At 37.4% G+C, this 24,445-nt stretch overlaps 1 protein-coding gene across 1 annotated transcript in view; it reads right to left on the bottom strand.

The window, feature by feature from the left end:
- Nucleotides 1-8,768: 8,768 nt before the first annotated feature.
- The window catches only part of GLRB (glycine receptor beta), a 51,483-nt gene continuing 35,806 nt past the window's right edge, over nucleotides 8,769-24,445 (bottom strand). The window contains exons 8-9 of the mRNA XM_085319896.1: nucleotides 19,708-20,000; nucleotides 8,769-9,065 (exon numbers count right to left, since the gene is read on the bottom strand). Coding sequence (XP_085176022.1) covers nucleotides 8,769-9,065; nucleotides 19,708-20,000 — 590 coding nt within the window. The remainder of the gene's footprint in view (nucleotides 9,066-19,707; nucleotides 20,001-24,445) is intronic.

A 24,445-nucleotide genomic window follows, 5' to 3' on the forward strand; every position in this document is an offset into this window, starting at 1 on the left:
CAAATATGGATATCACTACTGTATATCCCTGAATCTACTGTTGCCAATGACTGAAATAATTATAACTGTGTGCCTTGTAGGCACATAGTGCCTTAAAGCAGTGTACAGTATACAGCAACAGATTATATTCAGAGCTGGAAGGAAGGTAGCATGGTTCTCGTCCTGCTGTAGGACGAGGCCCTCCTGCAGAGGAGCAGAAGAAAATAAAAGAAACCTCTTGCCAAAGTTTCACAAAAAGTTTGAGGAATAGAGACCTGGCACTCTAATTAACTAGATACTGACCATCAATCACTTCTCACTTATGATGTTCAAAAGTAGGCTGAGTATGGAGCCCATGCCGTCAATCATGCACCATGCATCAGGCAGCTAACAATAACCATGCCATTGCTTGATCAGAGAAGAAACCGTTCCATCCATTGAATWCTTACAGCATGAACTGATAGAAAAAACGTATTGCAGGAAACCACGCTAGTGAGGCAAAGACATGAGGCCACTATGGGCTAGAAGACCTATKCTTTTCTAAAAAGCTGTATTTTTTTTAGCTGAGAAAACTGTGGAAAGAATCCATGTTTTCCTGTTTTAAGGATGGAAGCTCCTTTCTGCCAAAATAATTTATTCCAATTGTCAATGCTCATCAGATTCTCAGCATGAGTCTTGCATAAATGGATTTCTTSCTGACTGTTTCATTTGCACACTCCATGAAATTTTTTCCACCTATTTAATTTCATCAAGATTTTCTTCATGGAGACTAGCAAACTTGCTGCAACAACACTGTAATGTAAAAGATACCATCTCTTCCTGATATTCCTGTGCAAAAATAAGGTAAATCATAGCATGTTTTAATAACTCATATACTTAGAAAAAATTCCCAATTCAAAATGCTGTTTCTGAAATGGGAACAATATGGAAGTGCATGATAAAGCAATAAAGCATGGTTATGGGTAGCAGATGAGATAAAGCGCTGCCAACTTGGGTACGCATTTTCTGTTTAAAACGTCCCAGGGTGAAATTCATAACATTCAGTATTCTACAATAGTGATATAAAATACTCCCATGAAACTGCCGAGTCTGGGAATATTACTATGGTATTGCTGTTGTTATTTTTCTAAATAAAGTGCCTCTGTGGTGCAAAGAAGTGTCAAGTAAAGACTGTGAAAAACACGTTAATGCTAAGACACAGGGTTTGGGAAATGTAGCTGTACTTTCCTTTGTATGTATTTTGTATTTCCTTCGTAGYTGTACTTTAGTTTGTATTGAATATAACTACACAGGACAAGTACATAATGAGAATTTGTACATACTTCTGTATGGCAGCCATAATGATTTAGGCAGCAGTAGATCCTTCAAAGCTTTTCTGGCTTGTAAGGCCCCAAGAAGGAAAGAGCTTTAAGTCCAGAGAAAAGAAGCAGGAATTTTTTCTGCCATAGCGAGCCAGTAGAATCCTCACCTGCTGTTTTTGACAGCTGTTATATATGTTGGTTTATTCATTTAAGTAATATATTTAATGAATGTTCATCTCAGTGAAACWGCCAAATTCTAGAAAACATGAAGAATAAACTAAATAAAAACACAGAAATAAATAGTAAAATAATAAAATTTTATTTGTTAATTGTTGAACACATTTATAAATAATTAATAAATTAGTAATAAATTAATAAAACAATGATTTAATAAATAAAGTTCAATTCCATKAAGTAGATAATGGATAATGTATATTATTTATATTAGCTTGAAAAAATAAGGCATGTTTCTGTACTAGCTTGATCCTGAAGCAGATCTAGGAGGAGAATGGAAGCAGAGTTGCTTCAGAAACTGGCACAATCAGACAGATTAAAATTAATAAGCCTTCTAGCATTTTCACCCTCCAGAATGCGCCGAGGCAAAACAGGATTTATCAGAAGCAGGAGCAGGTAGCAAGACAGGTTTTGTCAAAAGCAAAAGCAGATGTCAGTGTGGTATTGGTCAAAAGCCTTAGCCTTTACAGTCAGTTCCTGTCAGTGTTATGCCTTTGAAATAGCCAGTCTTCAAATTAATGTTTTCCAATGAGCTGGCCTTTGGGAGTCAAAGAAACAAACAAATTAATCTGCAAGAACAAGACTGCCTGGGATACTGATAAATCTGTTATGACAATGTAAGGCTTATTAAACACTGAGAAATACATTTCTCCAGCCTCTGGGTCAAACGTAAGCTTAGAGGTTAATAGAGAAAATCAACATTTTACGAAATGTCTTGTGAACTACTTGTTTCTTCATACTCTGCTTTCAACAACAACAACAAAAAAATCATTATTCAATACATTTAGCTTGAAAATATAATACATGTGATAGGTTTTTATCCAAATAACAAATATTCATAGTTGTAGGGACATAACTAACAATGAGATAACGTATCTGCCATTAAAATTTGAGAAACCAAGAGAGTCCCAACTCCTCCCATTTTACTGTTCATCCATACTTAAATATTAGAACTGACATTTGTTCATGAACTCTATCAGTTTCATACGTACAAAATTTCCTCTGATTCTACCAGATGAAAGGTAGGATAGTTGAAGCATATTGTTGAGGAAATAACTCAGTTTTGATAAAAGCTAAACAGTGCTATTGATTAGCATGATGCAAGCTGCAATCAAGGAAGGTAGAAAGACAGGGTCTGCTTACACACAGCTTTTCTTCTGAGCTGCAGTAGCAGTTTCAGAAGGGATTTTTCTTCCAAATTCTGTCATCAGGGAAGGATTCCTCTGTGTTGAAAAGTTTTTGCTGCGAGCAGTAGTACAAGAGCTTGACCTACGCTACTAAGGAGGGTTTCTTGGCTGCAGAAAGCAAGTGAAAAATGAGTTTGTGGATGTTCATAGAGACCGACATATACATGCTTATGAACAAGCATGTTATCTAATGCCACAGCCTGAGGAATGGATCAGGTGGCAAAGAGTTATACCAAAACATTATTGTCTCTACTCTACAATCTTTTTATTTGTTCTTGTCAAAGCATGTTTTACGACTTAAGTAACTGCCCAGGGGGACAGCAACCTTAGAAAACTGCATTGTCTTATTAGCTRTTTTCTGTCACTGCAAAGCATACTTTCAAGCAGGAAGAAGAGAGAAAGCTTCTTAACCTTTCAGTACAAAAAGACATGCATTTTATATACCTGCAGTTTCTGTGTGATAGTTACTTAATGGTGCAAAGCAAACTTTAGCTCTATCTCCATACTCCAAAGAAGATTTGACCAACCAGCTTGAAGCACTTTCAGATATCTTCCTTGTTTTGAGGGAGTTGGTCACTGCCTTTCTCCACAATTTTGAGTAGGTTTTAGAAACACTATTCTGAAAAACAATCAGGGTGCCCCAGAAACCGTGGTTGACCTCCATGGACAACCTAGAAGCCACGCCTGATTAKTCACTCAAACAGTGATGATCCAGTATTCTCTATTACAGTTAGGGGCTTTAAATAGAATGACTCTTTTAGACGGATGSTCTTTATGACCTAGGCTCAGCTGGCAACCTGGTGCATGCTCAGATGGGTAAATCTGGCTCATACTTTTACACTTGTACTGGTTCAGATATGGAATTTCATTTTTGGAACTATGGGTATGCATTTTTGTCACTACAAAATTAAATATGCAGCAGAAATGCTGTATGACATCAAGACAGAGAGAGAGAACATTTCACAGTGGCAGTGGGAAATGCCACTTTCACATCATCAGTGGGAAAAAATACTTTCAATTCGCTCATATGACACGTCATATAGAGTACATCTGCCCTTTAGAGACGTGAGCTGATAAACACCTACATAAGCTAACTTTAAACCAACTGTTCGAGCAGAATAGCCACGGCAGCATGAAGCTTTGTGGGGGTTAACACCCAAGTCTCTTTTTTAATTTCCTGCGCAAGCAGGTAGACTTCCCAGCCTGAGCTCACTGTTACCATGGCTACACTGCTAGCAGTCCCAAAGTCAGCTAATTTGGATAAGTCTGCATTAGCTGCAGACATTTTAGTGACTGCAGAGTGGACATATTCATAGCAGTGACGAATCTCCAAAAAGATTTCAGAATAGCCATGTTAGTTTTTCTAATGTCTACTGATAGTATTACCACTGATGGTATGAGCGCAGCTTCTGGTAGGCGGGTAGGTGGGCATGTTTCTGAAATAAGTCCAAATGCAAGCAGTCCAGACAGTTTGTGTTATATTCAATACCATGGTAAAGACAAAAATGCAACAATGGGAATTTTATGTGTTTAAAATTGAATTTTGTTTCCTGTAAATTCCATTGTTTCACTTTAATTCAAGTGCAGAGTTTTCTACAAAAAGAATTAGGTTCTGTATCTTTCTGGAACTACAGAGCAGCATAATTTTTCTCTTTTTTGAGAAGTCTTTATATTTATATAAAACGAAAGTTACCGCATATTATTTGTATAGCTAGCAAAATAAATTGTAGACACAAACAAAATCATTATCAAGCTCTCTACACCCCAAATTCTTTTTTTCCCAACATTCTCTTCTGTAATCTCAGAATTAGTACACCAAAGCATCAAGTCCTATTATCCTTTATCTACTATATACCATCTATCTATTCACTTCAACACTAGGTTATCTCTGTAGCCTGAAAAATCAATTGACATAGCATTTATTCAGGTTTAACTCTCTTAGAAATAAATAATTTACCTTTATCTATTCCACAACTATCCTCAGCCTAAGTCATCTGCTATGGTAAATTGTTTGAATTGAAGAAAAGACCAACAGTCTCAACTGTATTATAGTGTCTCTTAATAATTGCCTAGATAGCTATGACAGATTGCTGAATTATGTTATTATCTCTCTTCAGAGCGAAATATTTTCAAAGAAAGTAAAATAACTAGGAAATGCATTTCTTTCTGAATATATAGACAGATCATTTTTTGTGGGTCATCTTACTGAAACTACCTCAAAAGGTGGTGTTAGTACCTTCTCTTTGACAAATAGGAGGCCATGGAAGAAGCTCTCCCTTTACCCATCCATTTCCTGTTACCAAGTCCAGATTAATTTGAAGACTCTGAAGTAGCAAGACTTGCTTGCCCATGTTTCCAAGTAGTCAATCTTCTCTAAGTTGCAGTTGCAAAAAGTAAGCTCTCTTCCTCACTCTGAAGACAAACTGCTCACGTATATCATCTCAACTAAACTTAACAACCTTAAATGAGACTGAAAAAAAAAGAAGGTGCCAAATTACACTGTAGAACTGCTCTTAAAACTGGACATCAAATATGAATCTAAATATCATGCGAAAGTAAGGTGTGGAGGTGTAGCTTTATGCTGCATACTGAGAATAAAATAAAATACCCATACATGCAAACAGAGAATTAACCCAGAGCAGCTGATATACTTCTAAGTAACATCTATACATATTGTATAACTGTATTTGTGGATGCAATTAAACAATGAATTAATTCACCTTCATAGTAATGCCTGATGAAGTGTTGAATGTGTTCTAGAATCCTGAAATAGAAAAATACCTAAAAGATCATAACACTTTGAAGGAAAAAATGAACCATCTAGATTCTCCCTCAAAGAGATGTATTTTATGRGTTCTACAGAAAGATGGTTGTGCCAGGTAGCACAGTGAGAAAAACCCTTTTCCTTACTGCAAATACTTAAGAGCCAAGACACTGAAGTCTATATTAAGGACAGAACAAAAATTTTAACTCTTACCAATAAACAGGAGAACTGAAAGTAAATGTCAGCTGAAACACAGATGGTCCCTTCCTTAGAAACAGATTATGCTATCATGCAGTTTGTGCAGAAATCATGATTAGTTAATCTAGTTACTAATATGTTCTTTATAGGTCTTGTTTTTACTATTACTTGAATGTCTTAATTTTAACAATTTTAAATTCATACTTCAAGTTGCTAGAGTTACCATTTATTTTATGTGTTGAACTTATTAATACTGTTTTGCTTCACAATATCACTCTAAATCACTACCTATACAGCTTTACATTTTCACCTCCTCTAGAAATGTCAATAGACAGAATTTTACAACTAGAGGGTGCTGAAGGACCATAATGTGATATGATGATARGCAAAACTCTCAATGATCTTTAGTGGAAAGAGGAAAAATAAATCAATTACTACTGCTCAGTATAAGAAGTTAATATATTCTGAGGTAATACAAATACAATATTTGCTTGTCTAAGTGAAAAAAAATTAATACTTTATAGCCAATATTATGTTTTATTTTAAATTTTGTTTCAAATTTGCTGTTAAACTTTGCTTCTATCCTCAGTTTTGTACTATAATGAAGGAAAAGCATTTATCTTAGTAGTACACATTCCTTTTGTTTCCTTTTATGTGAGCTGGAAAGCAATTACGATGTATTATTGATTAAATGTTTTATGATAAACACAAAACCATCAAGTAAGCGCAGGAAAGCAAGAAGGAACAGACATTAATTTAACAATAAAATCTATAATTGAGATTATACAGATAAAATGTGGACATTAATTACAGATAAATCATCTTATAAGAAATCTAACAAGCAAATCATATTCCAAAAGTCATATAATTTCCAACACAAGGTAATTATTTTCTTGTCCTCTAATACCATAAGAAAAAATACAAGTATGAGAATAATGTCTATAAATATAGCACTCTGATTTTATGTAAAAAGTTATGCCTCCTTTACTTCCTCTCTTTGAATTATCCTTATTGCTTCTTAGATTCTCTATCAATTCCTTCAATAGAAAAAAATACTGAAACTTTGAGCTAGACCTTAACGGTCTAGCTTTTGCCCCCAGCAACCTTTTCAGGTCAGTCAGCACAGTTCAGTAACAATTGGGATTTCCTCTAATCAGAAAGAAATCCAGTCTAAATTGTCACTGCCTAATGAAGCAGKACCCTGAAATGTCCATGTGTAAATAGCAAGGAAGTAGGCTGAAAATGAGTTACCATATTCTAAACCATATCTCTTTTCCATCCATATATGACTTGCTGCTTCTATAATCAGGAATGAGAGGCATCTGTAGGAATTTGTATCATAAAAGTTATCAAAAATATTAGGCCAAAAACTAGGAGAATCTCAAACATGGCAAGCCAACTATACTTTTAAGTGGTAGTAAACCTGAAATACAGCCTTTGCACAGATTTCATCTAAAACCATCTAAAACATGTGAGCTAGAAATGCAGCACAACAGAAGTGATTTTACCTGTTCTTACCTTGGAGACTGTTTCAGTTACTCAATTCAGTTCCTTCCTCTCTTATGAGGAGACAATAGTTCCTACTTCRCTCAGTGAGTTTCCAAGTTAGTGAAAACTGTCTCATTTTAATATTTCAACCAAATGTTATGCCCTAATTCTACAAGTAGAAAAATGTGTCTCTACAGTATGTTCACAAGGGCTGAGGCATGGCCCCTGGGGAATATACACAACTTGGACACCATACATACAAGAAGCTTTCATTTTACTGTCTCACCTCGTCACTTAGTATTAGAGGGGCATATCCTAGCAGCCACTAGAGACCACAAGTACTGATTCCTGTCCTATACACACYAGGGAATTTCTGTGGTCCTAATGTCATATGATTTCCTTTGGAAAACAGACAGCAGTCTCTTAGAACTGCTTAATGCTTAGGACCTTATTTTCCAAAAAACAGCAACCAAATAAATTGAGTTGGTAAGGGGAGCCATTATTAACACTGCTGTGGTATACGGACAAGGATTCTTTACACATTTAAGAGCCTCAGCCCCTCAGCCCCTTCAACAATTCTTCCCTTCTACTAGCGGTGTGAGCTTAGTCATCTGCGCTACAATAGGCATACAAAAACATATACTTGGTGATAAAAATGTTCTTTAACCGTGGGAACAACTGGTTTCTTTAAAATGAGGGCTTTCAAACTTCAAGAGGATGAAAAACCAAAATGAGTAAGACATACCAAATTCAACAGGAAAGAAACTGTGACTTATATACTGCAGACTTGCAAGATGCTAAAGAAGATAAGCCAGARAAGAGAATCATGTAAAAATATATAACAGATCCTGATCCTTAACTGTGTTGTCTGATGCTTCTCCAAAACATTTTCTTTAGTCTAGAAAGTGGCCCATTTTTTTTGACCTATTATGTCTAGCTTGTGCCTACGGAAACAGCAAATAAAAATTCAGCCCAATATTTTAGTATCAGCATACTCTCACACACTTCTGAAGTGTGTTTACTGGATGGATACAATAAGCTGATTTTACAAAATATTTAATTCTCTGATCTTTATTTTTCCACATAGACAAGATCAGCTTATTCAATACTGTCCTCACTTACAAAGTCTAAATTATAYGAATTACAACTTAGCTTTTTCTTCAACAGTGCCATCTAAAATTATATAGGAACAGTATGTTTTTTTTTTCTTTTTTAAATTATAAGAAAAGCTGTTAAATACTACATATACTAGAATACTGATTTTAATAATACTCATCGTGCACATCAGTTTCATTGTCAGAAACACTTTAAATCTCTGTAGGTTACTAATAACTGAAGAGAGTTATGCAACTTCATAATGTAGTATGTGTTATCCTTCATATATTCCTAAAGCAGGATGTATGCTGTACAWTTATATACAACATTGACTGGAGCACAGACATTGCGTTGTCATGCTTTCATTCAAATTTCAGATGCCATATTTTCAGTACAATCACATGGCATCAAAATGCAACATATTGCTTTGCAAATGCAAATAATTTCACACAGTGGCCTTCATGATTGGGAGGGGGTAATGAGATGGGATATATTTTACACATATGAAAAAAGAAAGATTTATCATAAATATATGGACCAGTATATGACATTGAAGAACAAGAAGCAAAAAGGAAACARTGCTCTTGCATAGAGATCAATTCGCTTTGCTGCTGATGGAATGACAGGCTTGGGAGGAGGAGGCTTCTTGTTGTTCTTGGCTTGAGATTTCCCGAGCCCATTGTTGACTTCAATGGGCTTCCCATAACAGTCATAATTTGATAATTCAAAATCTCTTGGCAAACTTCCAACAATGCTGAAATCATTGGATCTCAGATCAGATTTCGAAGTGCAAACTTTTTTGCATCTGGTCTCACCAACCTATGAAATAAAGAGTGAGGGGAATCATGAACTACTCACCATATTTCACCCACAAACAATGCAGCTGCTAGAGAGCTCCTCAAACAAACATATAGGAAATCACTTGCTGATAGGGATTCACTACTTCAGCTTAATTTGCTGAATGGTTGCATTATGAAATACTTAAGGGTGATCAGATACTCATATAAACTAATCTAAACATTTATAATTTTGTAATTTTTCATGCACAAGTTACTTTATGCTGTGTAACCTGCTATAGTTAGACTCCTCCATTTTAAGAAAATACAAGGGAAGAAAATATTTTTTCAGAAAACATTTTTGGAAACAGATCCTGTGTTGATGAATATTGCAAGACAGACACTATTCAATACTTACGTTTTTCTGAGGCCTGGAAGCTCCAGTCACAATTAACCACATAATTCAGTGTTTGGTCCAACAAATGAAGTTGGAACTACATATTACTTCTACACATTAGCCAGCTCAAGATCATAAATCTCATAGAATAGAGTCATAGAATCAGTGAGGTTGGAAGGGACCTCTGGAGATCATCTAGTCCAACCTCCCTGCTCAGCAGGGTCACCTACAGCATCTTAGACAGGGTTGCAGCCAGGCRGGCCTTGACTATCTCCAGAGAAGGAGACTCCACCACCTCTCTGGGCAACCTGTGCCAGTGCTCCGGCACTCTCACAGTGAAGAAATTCCCCCTCACGGTTAGGCGGAACTGCCTGTGCTTCAATTTCTGCCCATTGCCTCTTGTCCTGTCACACAGGACAACTGAAAAGAGTTTGTCCCCATCCCCTTGACACCCTCCCTTCAGGTACTTATACACACTGATAAGATCCCCCCCCCCCCAGTCTTCTCTTCTTCAGGTTAAAGAGGCCCAGCTCTCGCAGCCGTTCCTCGTAGGGCAGATGCTCCAGCCCTCTGATCATCTTCATCCTAAATTACCACCTTGCATGGTGAGAAGACACCTTCTTTGTATCTAAATTCATGATGCCTTCTCTAAAGACAGCTAATGAAGATGCTACACCATTCTCAGAGCCTCCCACTGGTACACTGGAGAATTACAAAACTGATAAATACAAATTGAACAACTGAACACCCGTCTTTCTTACAGCTCTGTCAAGCTTTCGCCAGTACTATTGGAGTTAAGGATTCATYCCAGGTGAATCTCTCCCTTTTACAGACTGGACGATCTTGCTGGCACACACAATGAATATTTAAAATAAAAAAGGTATTTGGTGTCCTTCAGACTGATGTGTTTTGAAAGAATATGTCCCTACATTCCCTTCTTTGGGTTTTAGAAAGCTTTTATTTCAGGTGGAACAAATCTCTAAGGGGACGACTCCACATTGTTTACRGAGCTTGAAGGGATTTGGAGACTACTTACAAGGCATCAGTAACAGCAACTGTGCTTTGTGACTTTGGTAAATCTCTCCCAATGCTTGATTTCATTTGGACTACACAGAATGACAGTTAAAAAAAAAAGAAAAAAAAAAGAAGGAAAAAAAAAAGAAACAGAGAAAGCAAGCGAATACAGGCTATGAAACATGATTGCATTTTTAACAATGGCATTTGTTCACAAATAAAACCTGAAAGTTAGTTGGAAAAATGCTGGTTAACAAATCTGCGTATACATGCTGGCAAATATCATTAAGAAAATTTTTGTCTAGGGCTTCCTGGAGTCACAGATCTGCTAAAACTTGGTTCTTCCAAAAGCTCCCCTATTCCTTGTTCCCAGTAGCTTAACTCTCAACTGCAATGCCTTCAGGCATTTTACTTTCACAGCTCTCCAGCTCTGTTTTTCTGCAGTTCTAAGTTGATGGTTCAGGATATTTGCACCATCACATAYTGTAACTAATTAAAATAATTACGGTGAAATATAGTACCAGACTTATGGATGTATTAAAAATATTCTGGAACATATTTTTAGCTTCTTTGTGACAATTAACAAGATACCCTGGACAAAAAGAACTGTGGTAGAAATCAGAATTATAGAGCTTTTAGTCCCATCACTGAAAATGGTGATTCTGGTATAATACAAAAAAGAAGTACGGCTACATTCTCTCAGCCACGAATGATTCCACCTCCTAAGATTTGTCAGATTTCAATTTCTCAGAAGAATAGCAAATTTCAAAACAGATACACTGTAACTGAGGTTATAACACTCGATAATGCCAAGATTATAGGTTACATATTAAAAAAGAGGTGCTCCATGACTGTAAGGTAAAACTAYGTACACAAAGCTTCTGCAGTTGTTTCCCAATTATCAGAGAGATGACATCCTGGAAGAGCACTCAAGAGGAGTAGCCCGGGCAAACTGTCTAATTAAGGTTGCGGTTGAGGCATTTATGAACATGATTACGTGATACCATGTGATGTGGTTGCTGGGGATTAGACTTAGATCTGAGAGAAAGGAACCTGAGAAGTTCCTTCCAATCTTAGCTATGTGTAATTAAGATGTGAAGCATACTTTTGTGTAGTGCAAGGGTAATATGCAAGACTTCGGTGCAAGTTAAGTAAAGAGTCACAAGAATGTTACTCTTCATTAYTTATTTATCAAATTCCTAATTTTTTCCATGTTCAAAACTAGTAATGGGCCTGTTACAAGAAACAGCAGTGTTTATGAAATTGTATGCCTCCTTTTGGGTTTGCAAACTTTCATGCTATCAGAGATATATTGTAAAACCCAGTGATACTAATTCCAGTTCAAGTGCTCTCATTACACAATACAGTATGTTCCAGTTCCAATATTTAGAAAGTGTTCTTGTAAAAGCTTTTATAGATTTGTTCTCATTCACATGCAGGAAGTAGAATTTAGGCAATAACTTCTAGGTCACCTATTCCTTACAAATAGAGCATAGCTCACGGTATGCTCACACAGAGCTTTGGTTAGTTTAGTATCAGTTGCAGTACTGACTTAYCAAGGTGACACCATTTTCCTTACAAGAGCAACCTGTCCCCAATTTTTATTTTTCAAGTGTACTTTACTCTTAATTATGCTCCTTGGAAAAATAATTTCTTTAGTTTCCCGGGTTTACACATCTAATGTGTTTCTGTTTTCTATATTCAGTTGCTGCCTAGACATATTTTTGATTTCATCTAATATCTCTCTTCAACTCTGAAATATTTTTGTTGTTTTTATCTCAATTCTCTTCAGTTTGCCAACAGCTTTCCAGAAACAAAGTGAAAAAATGTAAATGAAATGTAGTTTATCTGCTTTTCATTAATCCTGGTAAGCTTGGTTTGTGCTAGAAACATAACAATATTACTGACACCTATCAAAGGCTACAAGGACAATTATGTAGAAAATTAAATGATATCATAGGACTTGGTTTTAGAGCAACATGCTTAAGACTTGTAAAGAGAGCAAAGCATTGTTAAAGGCTTTTCACACCTCTCACATCACTTTTACTTTTATCATGACATACAACTTGACCATGGAAAATATTTCAYATCATTTGCTTTATCCTGTCTCAGCATCATCCAACAGTGACCCACGGGCCAAATGCTTCCTTCCATCAGATCTGCTTTTTCCCTGGAGGTGATGAGGAKCAGCTGTTTGGGAAGCGAACGCCATTCAAATAGTGAATGGCCTCCCCTTGTCCCAGATACAACCTGTCACAGGGAGCCAGGCAGCTGCTCCTGTTCCCACCAGTACGGAGGATGGTGATGGGAGAGGCTGTGAAGAGCACAGAAAAGCAATATGGCTCTCGGGGCTTGTTCTAAAACACAGATCTAGTTCATTTCTTCCAGGTCTGGGCCACCTTGCCTAGRCTTTATATGTCAGATAGGATACCTGCTTTTTGGTTAACAGTTCAAAAATACCTTAAAAAGACTCCAAGAAGCCAGAAGGTCCATTGTGATCATGTATTCTCACCTTTTACATAACTGAGGCTGTCAGAGGTGTCATTGCCACCTTTTCTTGCCATTGGCCTTATGCTCCAGAACCGTGGTGCATGTACCACAGACATGCTGGGCACCACACCAAGGCCATAACCGGCTCAGTCTGGAAACGGCTCCCCAAACCGAGCCACGGCCTGTGCTCAGGCAATTAGGACATCACCCTGCAGAGGCACCATGGGCCTTTGCTCCTASATCATTTAAGTGCCGCAAACACCCAGGCAAAGTGGGCAGCTTGCAGCTAAGCACAGGAACACCCGCAGGTGCTCCTRGCTTTCGCGTTTCACTGAAATATGAAGAAAATCAGACTGGTTTCATTTCTAAATTGGAATCTGAAGCAGGGTGTACACGGCAGGGGGAGAAAGGAGCACATGTATATGAGGAAAGGCATGCAGGAAAGCCTTCMTCTGTTGAGTCGTGGAATGTGTTAGCAGAGTGGAGAAAGAGAAGAAAGGAGTACTACAGGTGCACTCGAACTGGCACTGTGGTAGCACTTCCTGTCACTGCCTCTGCTTCTTCTGGAGGTCCTCATAACTGCCACCATTGCTGTCCAAATTACTTATATTAGATTTTCCTTTAGAAATATCCAGATGGAGAATTTTCTCCATGACCTTGTTCCCCACAAACGTGTACCTTATTTTAACCTGAATTTATCCGGCTCCATCTTTCATGATTATACTTAGCTTGATTAGCTGCTGATACTTACAGACTATAACAAATCTAACCTTGATTTTGCATAGTTCTGATGACCTAATCAGTCTGGTATACGAAGCCAAGACAAATTTTCTTCAGAAGGTCTTACCTCAACACTATTGCCATTGTCAACTTGATTGATAATCTTTATAAAATTATATTCAATTTGATTAAATCAATAAACATGCAGATCAGATTTAATTTCACTGACCTATTTAAATTTATTAGCTAACATGGTCTGATTTATGAATATATTAATACTAATTAATAATTATAAATAATAATAATTATTCAACCCCATGTTAGCTACTCAATATTTTCCCCAGACTGATGTCAGGCTTATAATTATTCATGTTATCACATTTAGCCTTTAAAAGTACTGGCACAAAGTTAGCTCCTTGCAGTCTTTCGGATTTCTCCCAAGTTTAAAGCATTTATTTAAAAAACCAACATTAATGTTCATAGATYAGCTCTTTAAAAAATCTTAGATTCAAGCTAAACTGCCATCCTGATTTTAAAATATCTAACTTCAATTGCTACTGTTTAATATCCCCATTAGCTACTGTCGATGGAAACTATTTCATCATTATCTGATCTGAACATATCTTTTTCCCACAGCTCAGAATATTTGTCCAATGCTTTTGCTTTTACTGTTAATTCCTGCAACTTRTAACATCTCTAGCTAGTATTGGACCAACACCCTCATTATTAATTATATATTCTTGCTATACTAAGATAACTTCTTAATGGCCACATCCATGCTCACCATAGATTCCTTCATGTCCTTTTATTCTCTATATCTATTTTCTACATTTTCTAGATTTCAATTTATATTAATTTCTATCAACTTCTCCTTTTGCCAGTAAAAAGAAAAAGCAAACRCTCAAAGCTGAGTTGGTTTTCAATCTTTGTGGGGTTCTTTTGGTTTGTTTCTTTTATTTTAATTAGTAGATCTTCCCTTCTAGCCTGAAGCTTTTTTGAACATTCTTAAACAGCTCACCAGAATCATTTCTAAATTTTTATTTAAATTCTTCCTCCCAGATGAGTCAAAATAGTTTTCAGATTTGCAAAATGCATCCTTTGAAGCACCATAATACTGGAACTTGACAACTTGTTTCATGCAGATAGAGTAGAGATCCCTTTCAGCTGCTCATCATGACATAAATTCCTCTTTATCTGGCAGGATGAAATGCAACATAAAATTCTGTCCTTCTAGATGCAGGAATTTTTGAGATCAGAAATGTATTGTCTACATTTTCTAGCAAAGTTTCAAACATACAATAGCACGGCTTCCTCTCTGCCTCAGTGTGAGTCCCTCAGGGTAAMGCTCCTCCTCAGTGTAATGCTGCATTCTCTGCTCTGTGCAGCAAGTCTCCCCYGCCATAAAATTATCTCTTCTGTAGCACCCAACCTGTTTTGTGGCGCAAATCTGCCACTAGTTCTCCCAGTTCTGTAAGTGTCTTCCATAAAATATGAAGTAGTTCTAACAGAATCTGTTCATTAATCTTTCCTGTACTTTTCCTGCAGAAATACTAATTTATTGAACTTTGCTCTTACCATAATGATAGATGTAAGGCTAATCAACAAAGTGATGACTGTATAGCATTTGTGACTACTCAGACTGATGACATTTTGTGGTGCAGTTCAACTTTCGTATCACATTCCAAATACTATATCCCTTGCAAATTCTCAACATCCTTGCAGCATACTCAACTGCAAAGTGCACCACAAATAATATATAGACATAAAATATCATAGAATTACAGAATAGTTGAGGTTGGAAGCAACCTCTGGAGATCATCTAGTCCAACACCCCTACTCAAAGCAGGGTCAATCASAGCAGGTTGCTCAGGGCTTTTTTACAGCCAAGTTCTGAAGGTATCCRAGGATGGATATGTGAGTCACTAGAGCAGAAAGTAATCTGAGCTCCTGTCAGTAACTATTAAAATACACTTTAGTCTGTGTTTTTGTGTACAAGACAAAATGAAAACTGGACTTCTGATAGTTCTACATGGAAGTCTGGAGTATCACTTGAGGAGAAAATACAATACAGGAAGATCAGGTCACCACAGTTCAACACCAGTGCTCAARTATATTATAAATCAATAGAGATGAATATAACACAAATCAGGTTTCAGAGCTTCAAAACAGCTCTGACAAGATGAGGCAAGCACAATTTCTCTTAAAAAAATAACAGAGTTTGGGGTAGTTATCATCACTCGTATAGAACTATTCATCATCCACCAGAGTCATTCTTTAGAAAATGTTGACTTCAGTCATCAGCACATTATCTGTGTGGGACAGTTCCTATAAATGGGCTTGATGAAAATGCGACTTTTCAAATTGAGGGGTGTTGTTACAGTTAAGAGTGCAATCTCTCCTTGTAATCCCACTACCAGTGACAGCAAAGAGAACTGATTCATCTCCAAAACATTTCCTTTTTTGCTTGTTTTTCTCACTGCATGATGTTACATTGCTAGGAGACACACTCAAACTCCTACTGAGAATTCCCAATAAAAAACAGTGCCAACGGTTACCACCAAGTTGCATAATTTTCTTCTTCGCTTAGAACAGCAGCTACTTGCAGCCACTATGAGCTAAAGGAGTCAAACAGTTCTTTTTAATGACTGCGTGTCTGTAAATGCATAGTCATTACAGCTTCTAGCAAAAACAACATAAGTGCTTATCTCGAATTCTTTTTTCTATATTTTCAGGGAGATTTTCTTTCAACAGATTCCTAGTCATTTTTTTCAGATGTATCATTTGACTTCAATGAGACAGATATATTGATCAATCAGTGGACTTAAAATGGCATTGACTTTTCAATTTTGGGGATGGGGGAAAGGGGCATCATAAGGTATGGACTCTTGGATTTGGTATATGCTGACAATACACAGCTTTTAACCTCAACCAATACCCAGGATTTGCATCCATGCATCTATGTGGCCATTCCATGCATCCATGGTAGGTTTTCTACATCTTTGACTAATTCTCAAATTGCTAAGCACTACAAATGCAAACATATAGATACATATATATATGTCTTGCCATCTTTACTGTCATTATTGGTGTCTATCAGTCATGATTACTGTGCCATAAGTGCTTTCATTTGAAAATTTCCAGCTAGACACTTGCAGGTACTGTTCCAAGGAAATTCTTCTCTTCACCTTCAATTACAAAATTACAAAAGACATCAAGCTTTTAGTTTCTAGGACTTACTGAAAAGTTTATCCTTTCATCCAATTTGTTGTGATGAAAAGGGACAATAGCTGATTTTACTTTAAAGTATAGTTTTATTATGAATTGTTTTTTAATAACATTAAAGCTGCCAAGTCTCCAGACCAGRTGCCATTTTTTCTCTTTCATAAGTAGTCTGAGCAAATGAAAACAAGTTGTTCCATGAGGACTGGAAACAATGAAATCTGACTTTCTACACGCTTGTGTGCCCCACAGACAACCACTTCACAGTCCTAGTTGACTTTAATTGTCCCCATACTTGTCATCTTCCCACCCCAACATCCAGCTATGCCATCTATCACTTTTGCTTTAGTATGTTTCGGGACTTAGTGTATTCCTCTTCAGACAAAAGAATTAGGATGGCATCACAGCAACCATCAAACATTTCTGTGGGGTGCACACTCAATTCAGGGATGGAGTTCCAAATTGTCCTCCTTTTTCCTAAAGTTATACAGAGGTTTGCCTAAGTCCACTGTCTTTCCTGATATTTAGTACAATATTTGACCTCTCCTCACACACAATCCTACATGACCCCCATGAACAACACTGCCTAAAGTTCTGGGATAGCACTCTGGCCTCTTTTTGTTTCATACTATTTATGCCTTCCAATACACATTTTTTTCCATTACCTGTTTCTCTTATATTTCCTTCCCTTACATTCTTGCCATATGACAAATGCATTCTTTATCTCACCATTACTAGTTCTGTGYGATTGAGATCCAAATTTTGTGGTGTGGGCCTCCTGGATGAGGAGTTAGAGCTACTGAATGATTCAAATATATTCTCACTGAGGAGTCTGGTAAAGGCTTCTGCAAGGTTAAGAGCTTTCAGAATACTCCAAAGTGCTAGATAGTTCAGAGAGGGAGTTTCTATCTAGGCATATTTATAGTGTTCAAATATATAGAATATATTCTGTCTGTAGCTGCATATAAAGGGCTAAAGCCAAGTTTAGCTATTTAAATAAGTGTCATTCTTCTGAAAGCTGCTGAGCACCTGTTCCTGTAGATGCTCAATACCTCTAAAAATCATACTGCTTACTTCAGATACCCAGGTATAGATTCAGTTTTCCAAGAATACAACTTTGAAAAGTTTGTTGCAGCCTTGGCCTAAAATAAAATGAACTCCTTTCAGCTTGAGTGTTTCAGTTCTAGGATAAATGCCCAGTATGTGGTTCTGAGCTATTTAGCCTACTCAGGAATACACCAAATTGCAAGTATGTGAGTAATTCCATGACAGTCAAAGGAAATACATTATTATATACACCTGAAGATAAGTTTTACATGAATTATTCCCACACCATCCATAACTGCTTTTGATTCATGCTATCTTTCATGTTGCTGTGATGTACTGAAAAATATGTAATCTGCTGATCTTTCAGATGACAAATGTTATCTTTTTTTTTCTGCTCTCACGGCTATGACTCTGGCAAGCACCCTGTACGCCTTCTAATGCATACACACTCAGGACAGTCAGTAATTTAGCAACATGCTTCTGTTCACAGTACAGAAAACCTGTCAATATTTTCACTGATCAAGCTACATCTTTAAACTTTTTAAGTACTTGAAAAAAGAATAAATAATAGATTTTATGCTGCTCAGTTGGATTGTTGCAACTAAACTGTTTTGTCACAAGAAACAGCTGAAGTTGTGAGCCCTTGTATCGTTAAATACGAGTATAATTATCATGCTTTGTTCAGTAGAAGACAATCTGTTGCTGTGCCATCTTTCTTTCTACTCTCAACTCCCATGTTGCCTGGGGTTAAGGAATTGCTTGTGACATAAGTCAAAGCAGGCATATGGTTATTCCAAGCTGAGCCTGGTTGCCTGCCTAAACAGTTCTCAGGAGACTCTCCTATATACTGAGAATTATGGTAGTCAAGTGCACTGTTTCCTGATATCAACATGTCCTCTGGATAATGCCAACTTTATTCTAGGGCAGGGTTTCCACTATTCTGGGATAAACTTCTATTCCCTCCCTAAAGAAGCTTTAAAGATACATTGTACTCCACAGATGTTATCACTTGGATTCTGACCTAATAGCTTTATTTTATGTATCTAATTTATCGAAAACTACATGCCAAATTCATATTCCACATATTGTAGCACAATGTATTTTCTGCTGTAGAATAAATGTCAACTAAGCATCACTCAGGACTGGTGGAGGTTGGCTTGGGATGTTTGATACTTCTTGGAACACAAAYGTTCCAAGTTTTAGTACACTAGGAAGCTAGTATCTTTATGGAAAACCTTGGCCAGACCTCTCACCAGGAGAACTGACTGATTTACCCATACACTCTATCTGGCAACACAAGAAATACAGAAACTGTTTGACAGGCAACAGATATGTCTTATATTTGCAAATGCCAAGACTTCTGGATTCCTGGGTTTAGAAATTCTTCATATGTAATGCACTGCAGCTGTGGCCATTCCAAGGAAAGCAATGAGACGAGTGTTATTTGAGTATGCGCTCAACAAATACTAACTAAAAATCCTTTCTTCTGAATACTTGCACTTTGACAACTGCTATTTATTAGATGTAAAAATTAGCAAGTGTAAACCTATTGCTATTTGATTTAACTGAAACTCAGCAACAACCATGATACTAGAATATTAAAAGATAAATTTTTCATTTATTAGCATCTGACCCCAAATCACTAGGGACCAATTGCTCAAAATGCTAGCTATTAATTACCTGCATGTTCTTAGTGCCCTTGCCACTTCTAAGATTAAACACTATCCAAATAACAGTATCTTTCTGGAATTATGTTAATAGAGGATAATGCTGATCTTGCTAACATCACAGCGCTTACCTGTAAAGTGCTGATGTGGACAGGAGTCCCTGTACCATTCACAGTGTTCTTTTTGGCAGCATTTCCACCTTTCCCTTCTGCTTGTTCTGCTTTGGCAATCTTTGCTTTTTCAGCTTCAATTCTCTTTGGATTATTTAGCATTACCTGAACAACTGCATATTCAACCAGTGATGCAAATCCAAAGAGAAGGCAAACAATCAGCCAGACATCTAAAGCCTTCACGTAAGACACTTTGGGAAGTTCAGCAGCAAGAGTAGTACATTCAGATGCCAAGCTGAGCACTGAGAAAATACCTACAAACAGAAAAACAAAATTTTATTTAAAGAAATCCTATCCTCATTAGCACTTTATGTGCTCTTCCTCCGGAACAGACAATACTGAATGATGATATTTTGTCACAGTGAATGTGACTTCACAATGAGGTAGGTATATTTTGCAACAGATATACAAAGTGCACATGTCATCTGTTAATGAAGAAGTTAAACCAAACGCTTATGGAGGATATTACAGTTAATGATGAATTATTAATAATGAGTACCTTTATATTATAAATGGAGAAACAGATAAGAGAAGCTAAACTGGTTGCTGTGGTTTTCCTGCCCCACCACACATTATACAATTGAGAAATGAACTTTTGAGAGACTCATCTTACAATGAGCACCCAACTTTGGGAAGGTGGAAGAGAAACATGTGCTACTTAAATCAAAAGACTCTAAGTCCCTTAAATTAGACTTGAGGAGCTACAATTGTACCAGAAATGTGAACTGTGCTACAGCAGGAGCAATTCTTTCAGAGAGCAGTACATTCATGTCATATGTAAACCTTAGATGAAAGAGAAGTTTTTGCTAAAGAGTAAAACTGTCCTGGCACATTAARTGCTGCGTTCACAGTTCACTGTGAAGCAGAAACACTGAAGTAACTGAGGGTCTATGATCATTCAGTATTTGAGCTTTCAGTATCTAGAGGAAGTTTTATAGATAAAGAGCTTTTGAAGAAACTCTTATCATGAAAAAAAATACATCTGTAAAGGCTGCTGAAAGGTCACACATCATCAAACTAGGTTTCAACAAGCACTGCTCTTTATAAGGCTCCCAAACAAAACTTTTAACACAGGGTATACATCACAAGAGACAAAATACAAGTATAGTCTCAAACAAAGATTTCTCTCAGGTATATATGAAAAAAGAACAGTAGCATGAACTGTGACATTTGGAAAAAGTTGACTTTAGAAATGATTGTCACGGGGGAAAACTTACTCATTTCAACCTCCTAGTTAAGAATTTCCAATTCTGATTTTGTGAATAATAATGATAAAAATGTCCATTAATCATATGTAGGCAGCCTAATGAAATATAACTGAGCTCTACGGAAACTGTTAGCCAAAAAGCAGATATTCAGTTAGCCTTAACTATGCTTCTTGTATTGGTCACAGGTATTACCCAAAGCTTGAAAAAAATTGTAATTCATARGCAATTTTCTTCAGCTCTACAAAAATCTTAACAAAACTGAAAGTATCTCTTTTGGGCCATGAAAATACTGAATTCTAGCTGATTACAAATATCATAGCATTCTTTTGCTACTCTCCCTGYTTGGATTTTAATAGGATTGATATAATACTTTAGTTCGCATTAACCTAAAATGGGCCATTTACTAGCTGCTTGAACACTAAAGAGGAGATATAATAAAATGATTACACTCATGTAATTTTAAAGTACAAAATCTTGCAGTGCTTTACCTAGAAACATGTAATATCAACATACCATTGCAAAGCTGGATTTTGTTTTCCATTGGGATAGTAAACAGTACGGCCAGTTGTGTTACATCAGACTAGAATCACCYGGCAAATACTGAACAAACAAACCTCAGTGTCTACTCTGGCTTATTTTATATCTGCTATATCTGAAGCATTCAAGCATAAATGTATACATACGGATAGAATGTGAGCATAGAACAGTCCCCTTTTATCTTTATTTTCACTGACCAATATCAGCCTCCTTGGGCAGAACCTGGCTATGGACCATTATGAAATGTTAATAACAACTACAAATAAGTCTGTACTACTTTAAAGCATCTAAATCTTTATGTTCAGCTTTCTGTTCATTCTATAAAAATGTACTGTAGCATGTAACATTCCCATCTATTGTAGCCTTTTGAAAGGCAACCTCTACCCTAACCTGGAATAACCATATTAACCAATAATATGGACAAGCTGAACATCTTGGATATTGCAATAATTTTCCTACTAATTTTGTAAGTGTTTATTGTCTTAACGCTTGTATTACTACTTTGCCTGGGGTTCAAAAGATTTGTATAACCACTTTGTAAAGCTTAAAATGCTAGAGCTTATAATGTTGGATTTAATTCTAGAAAACTACCTTATAAATTCTACTGGCTGAAAGGATTACAGTGGAGCTTTCATCAATTTGTTCAGTGCAGCATCTGAGGTCATGGTGACCGACTGCTAGTTTCCATTTGTCTGCATTTCTAGGGTGAAAAGTTCAGTCTCAGAGTCAGAGAAACTAAAGAAAATCTTCTAGGTTTTCAAGGAAACAATAAAGTGAGATAGATATATTCCATTAAGCAACCATTTGCTGCCAAATCAGAATTGGCACAGCCTCAGAGATCCTAGCACCAGAGTTGTAAGTTGCTGTTGTTTTAGGTACCTATCTAATTCAGCCCAAAGCACAAGGCTCAAATACGAGTGAGGAGAATGAATAAACTCCAAGAAAATTCATTAAAAATTTTTTTAATCCCTCTCTTTTCAGGTAGCACAAAAAGGGACATGAGTGCCTTCCTCCAGACTTGCTAAGCTAAGGAAATGTYGGCTTTGCCAGGAAATGTCTGCTTTTTTTCCTCCTTGTGGTAGGGTCCCTCTCAGAGGCAGAGTTTAGTTGTTTGAAATAATTGCACAAAGACAAAAGGGGATTCCCTCTGTCTTTTATTAGATTTAATGTTATACTTCCATTACCAGCACCTACATCCAGCGTCTCCATTCAGTTACCTCAAGTATAGGTCAGCAAGTCTGCTGATGATACCAAGCTGGGAGAAGTGGCTGATACACCCGAGGGCTGTGCTGCCATTCAGAGAGACCTGGACAGGCTGGAGAGTTGGGCGAAGAGGAACCTCCTGAGGTTCAACAAGGGCAAGTGCAGAGTCCTGCACTAGGGAAAAATAATCCTAGGCACCAGTACAAGCTGGGGGCTGACCTTCTGGAGAGCGGCTCTGCAGAGAAGGACCTGGGAGTGGTGGTGGATGACAAGTTGACCATGAGCCAGCAAGGTGCCCTTGTGGCCAAGAAAGCCAATGCTATCCTGGGGTGCATTGGGAATACTGTTGCCAGCAGGTCAAGGGAGGTGATCCTGCCCCTCTACTCAGCCCTGGGGAGGCCTCATCTCGAGTTTTACATCCAGTTCTGGGCTCCCCAGTACAAGAGAGACATGGAGCTACTGGGGAGAGTCCAGCATAGGACTACAAAGATGACCAGAGGGCTGGAGCATCTGCCCTACGAGGAACGGTTGCGAGAGCTGGGYCTCTTCAGCCTGGGGAAGAGAAGCCTGAGGGAGGATCTTATCAGTGTGTATAGGTACCTGAAGGGAGGGTGTCAAGGGGACGGGGACAAACTCTTTTCAGTTGTCCCGTGTGACAGGACAAGAGGCAATGGGCAGAAATTGAAGCACAGGMAGTTCTGCCTGAYCGTGAGGGGGAATTTCTTCACTGTGAGAGTGACGGAGCACTGGMMCAGGTTGCCCAGAGAGGTGGTGGAGTCTCCTTCTCTGGAGATAGTCAAGGCCTGCCTGGCTGCAACCCTGTCTAAGATGCTGTAGGTGACCCTGCTGAGCAGGGAGGTTGGACTAGATGATCTCCAGAGGTCCCTTCCAACCTTACTGATTCTTTGATTCTATGATTCTATAACCATTCTCTCTTTCTCTCTCCCTCCCTCTCACACACGCACATACTTACAGAGACCTACAAACTACTACGAGACTAATTCTCCTTGCACACACAGAATTTTTTGACCAAGTTTTTTCGTAGCTGCTCCATTAACATAAAATCTTTTTCTACCTGAAACATTTAGAAACACCTTTCTATCCTTCTCTTGCAGATGATATTCCCTTTCTAATTCCTGTGTGCACAGCYATTCCTTATTCCAGTTTTGTCCTCTCTGTGCTGAAGAGTCTTTCGATAAGCCTGGCTGAGCAAAAGTTTCCTAAACATGAACTCAGAGCATTGTCCAGACAAAGAGTTTAAGTTCACAGGATCTGCAGTACTGCATGAGATCTACTATCAACATCCAATTCTGTTTCAGTGACATGTGAAAGACCCCCAATAACAAAATTATCAGCTCACAGAATTTTCTTCTCAATCCCTATCAGTAAGTTCAGTTCACAGCCTAAAAAAATCTGTTGCAGAGCTATTATTTTAAAAATATTATCTCATATTATGTGTGGATAATATCATGAAGGAAAGCACTTCAGCACACAGCCAAATAAATAAATCACCCTTTTTGAATGCATCAAACTTACTGGCTGCAGCACTATCTCCTGGCAATGAATTCTACAGGTTAATCATATGCCATATGAAATAGTATTTCCTGTTTTATATTACTGGTTTAAAAATGTCTGTCTTCATCTCGCTAATGTTTTGAAAAAGGTAGCACTCTGTCTTGCCTTCCTTATAAACTCATCTCTCTGATACATTTTCTTCTCTTGTTAAACTTTGTAACCTAAAAGACATAATC

The sequence above is a fragment of the Rhea americana genome, unplaced genomic scaffold (genome assembly GCF_003343005.1).
Source record: "Rhea americana isolate MKP2758 unplaced genomic scaffold, rheAme1 scaffold_60, whole genome shotgun sequence".
Classification (NCBI taxonomy): Eukaryota; Metazoa; Chordata; class Aves; order Rheiformes; family Rheidae; genus Rhea; species Rhea americana.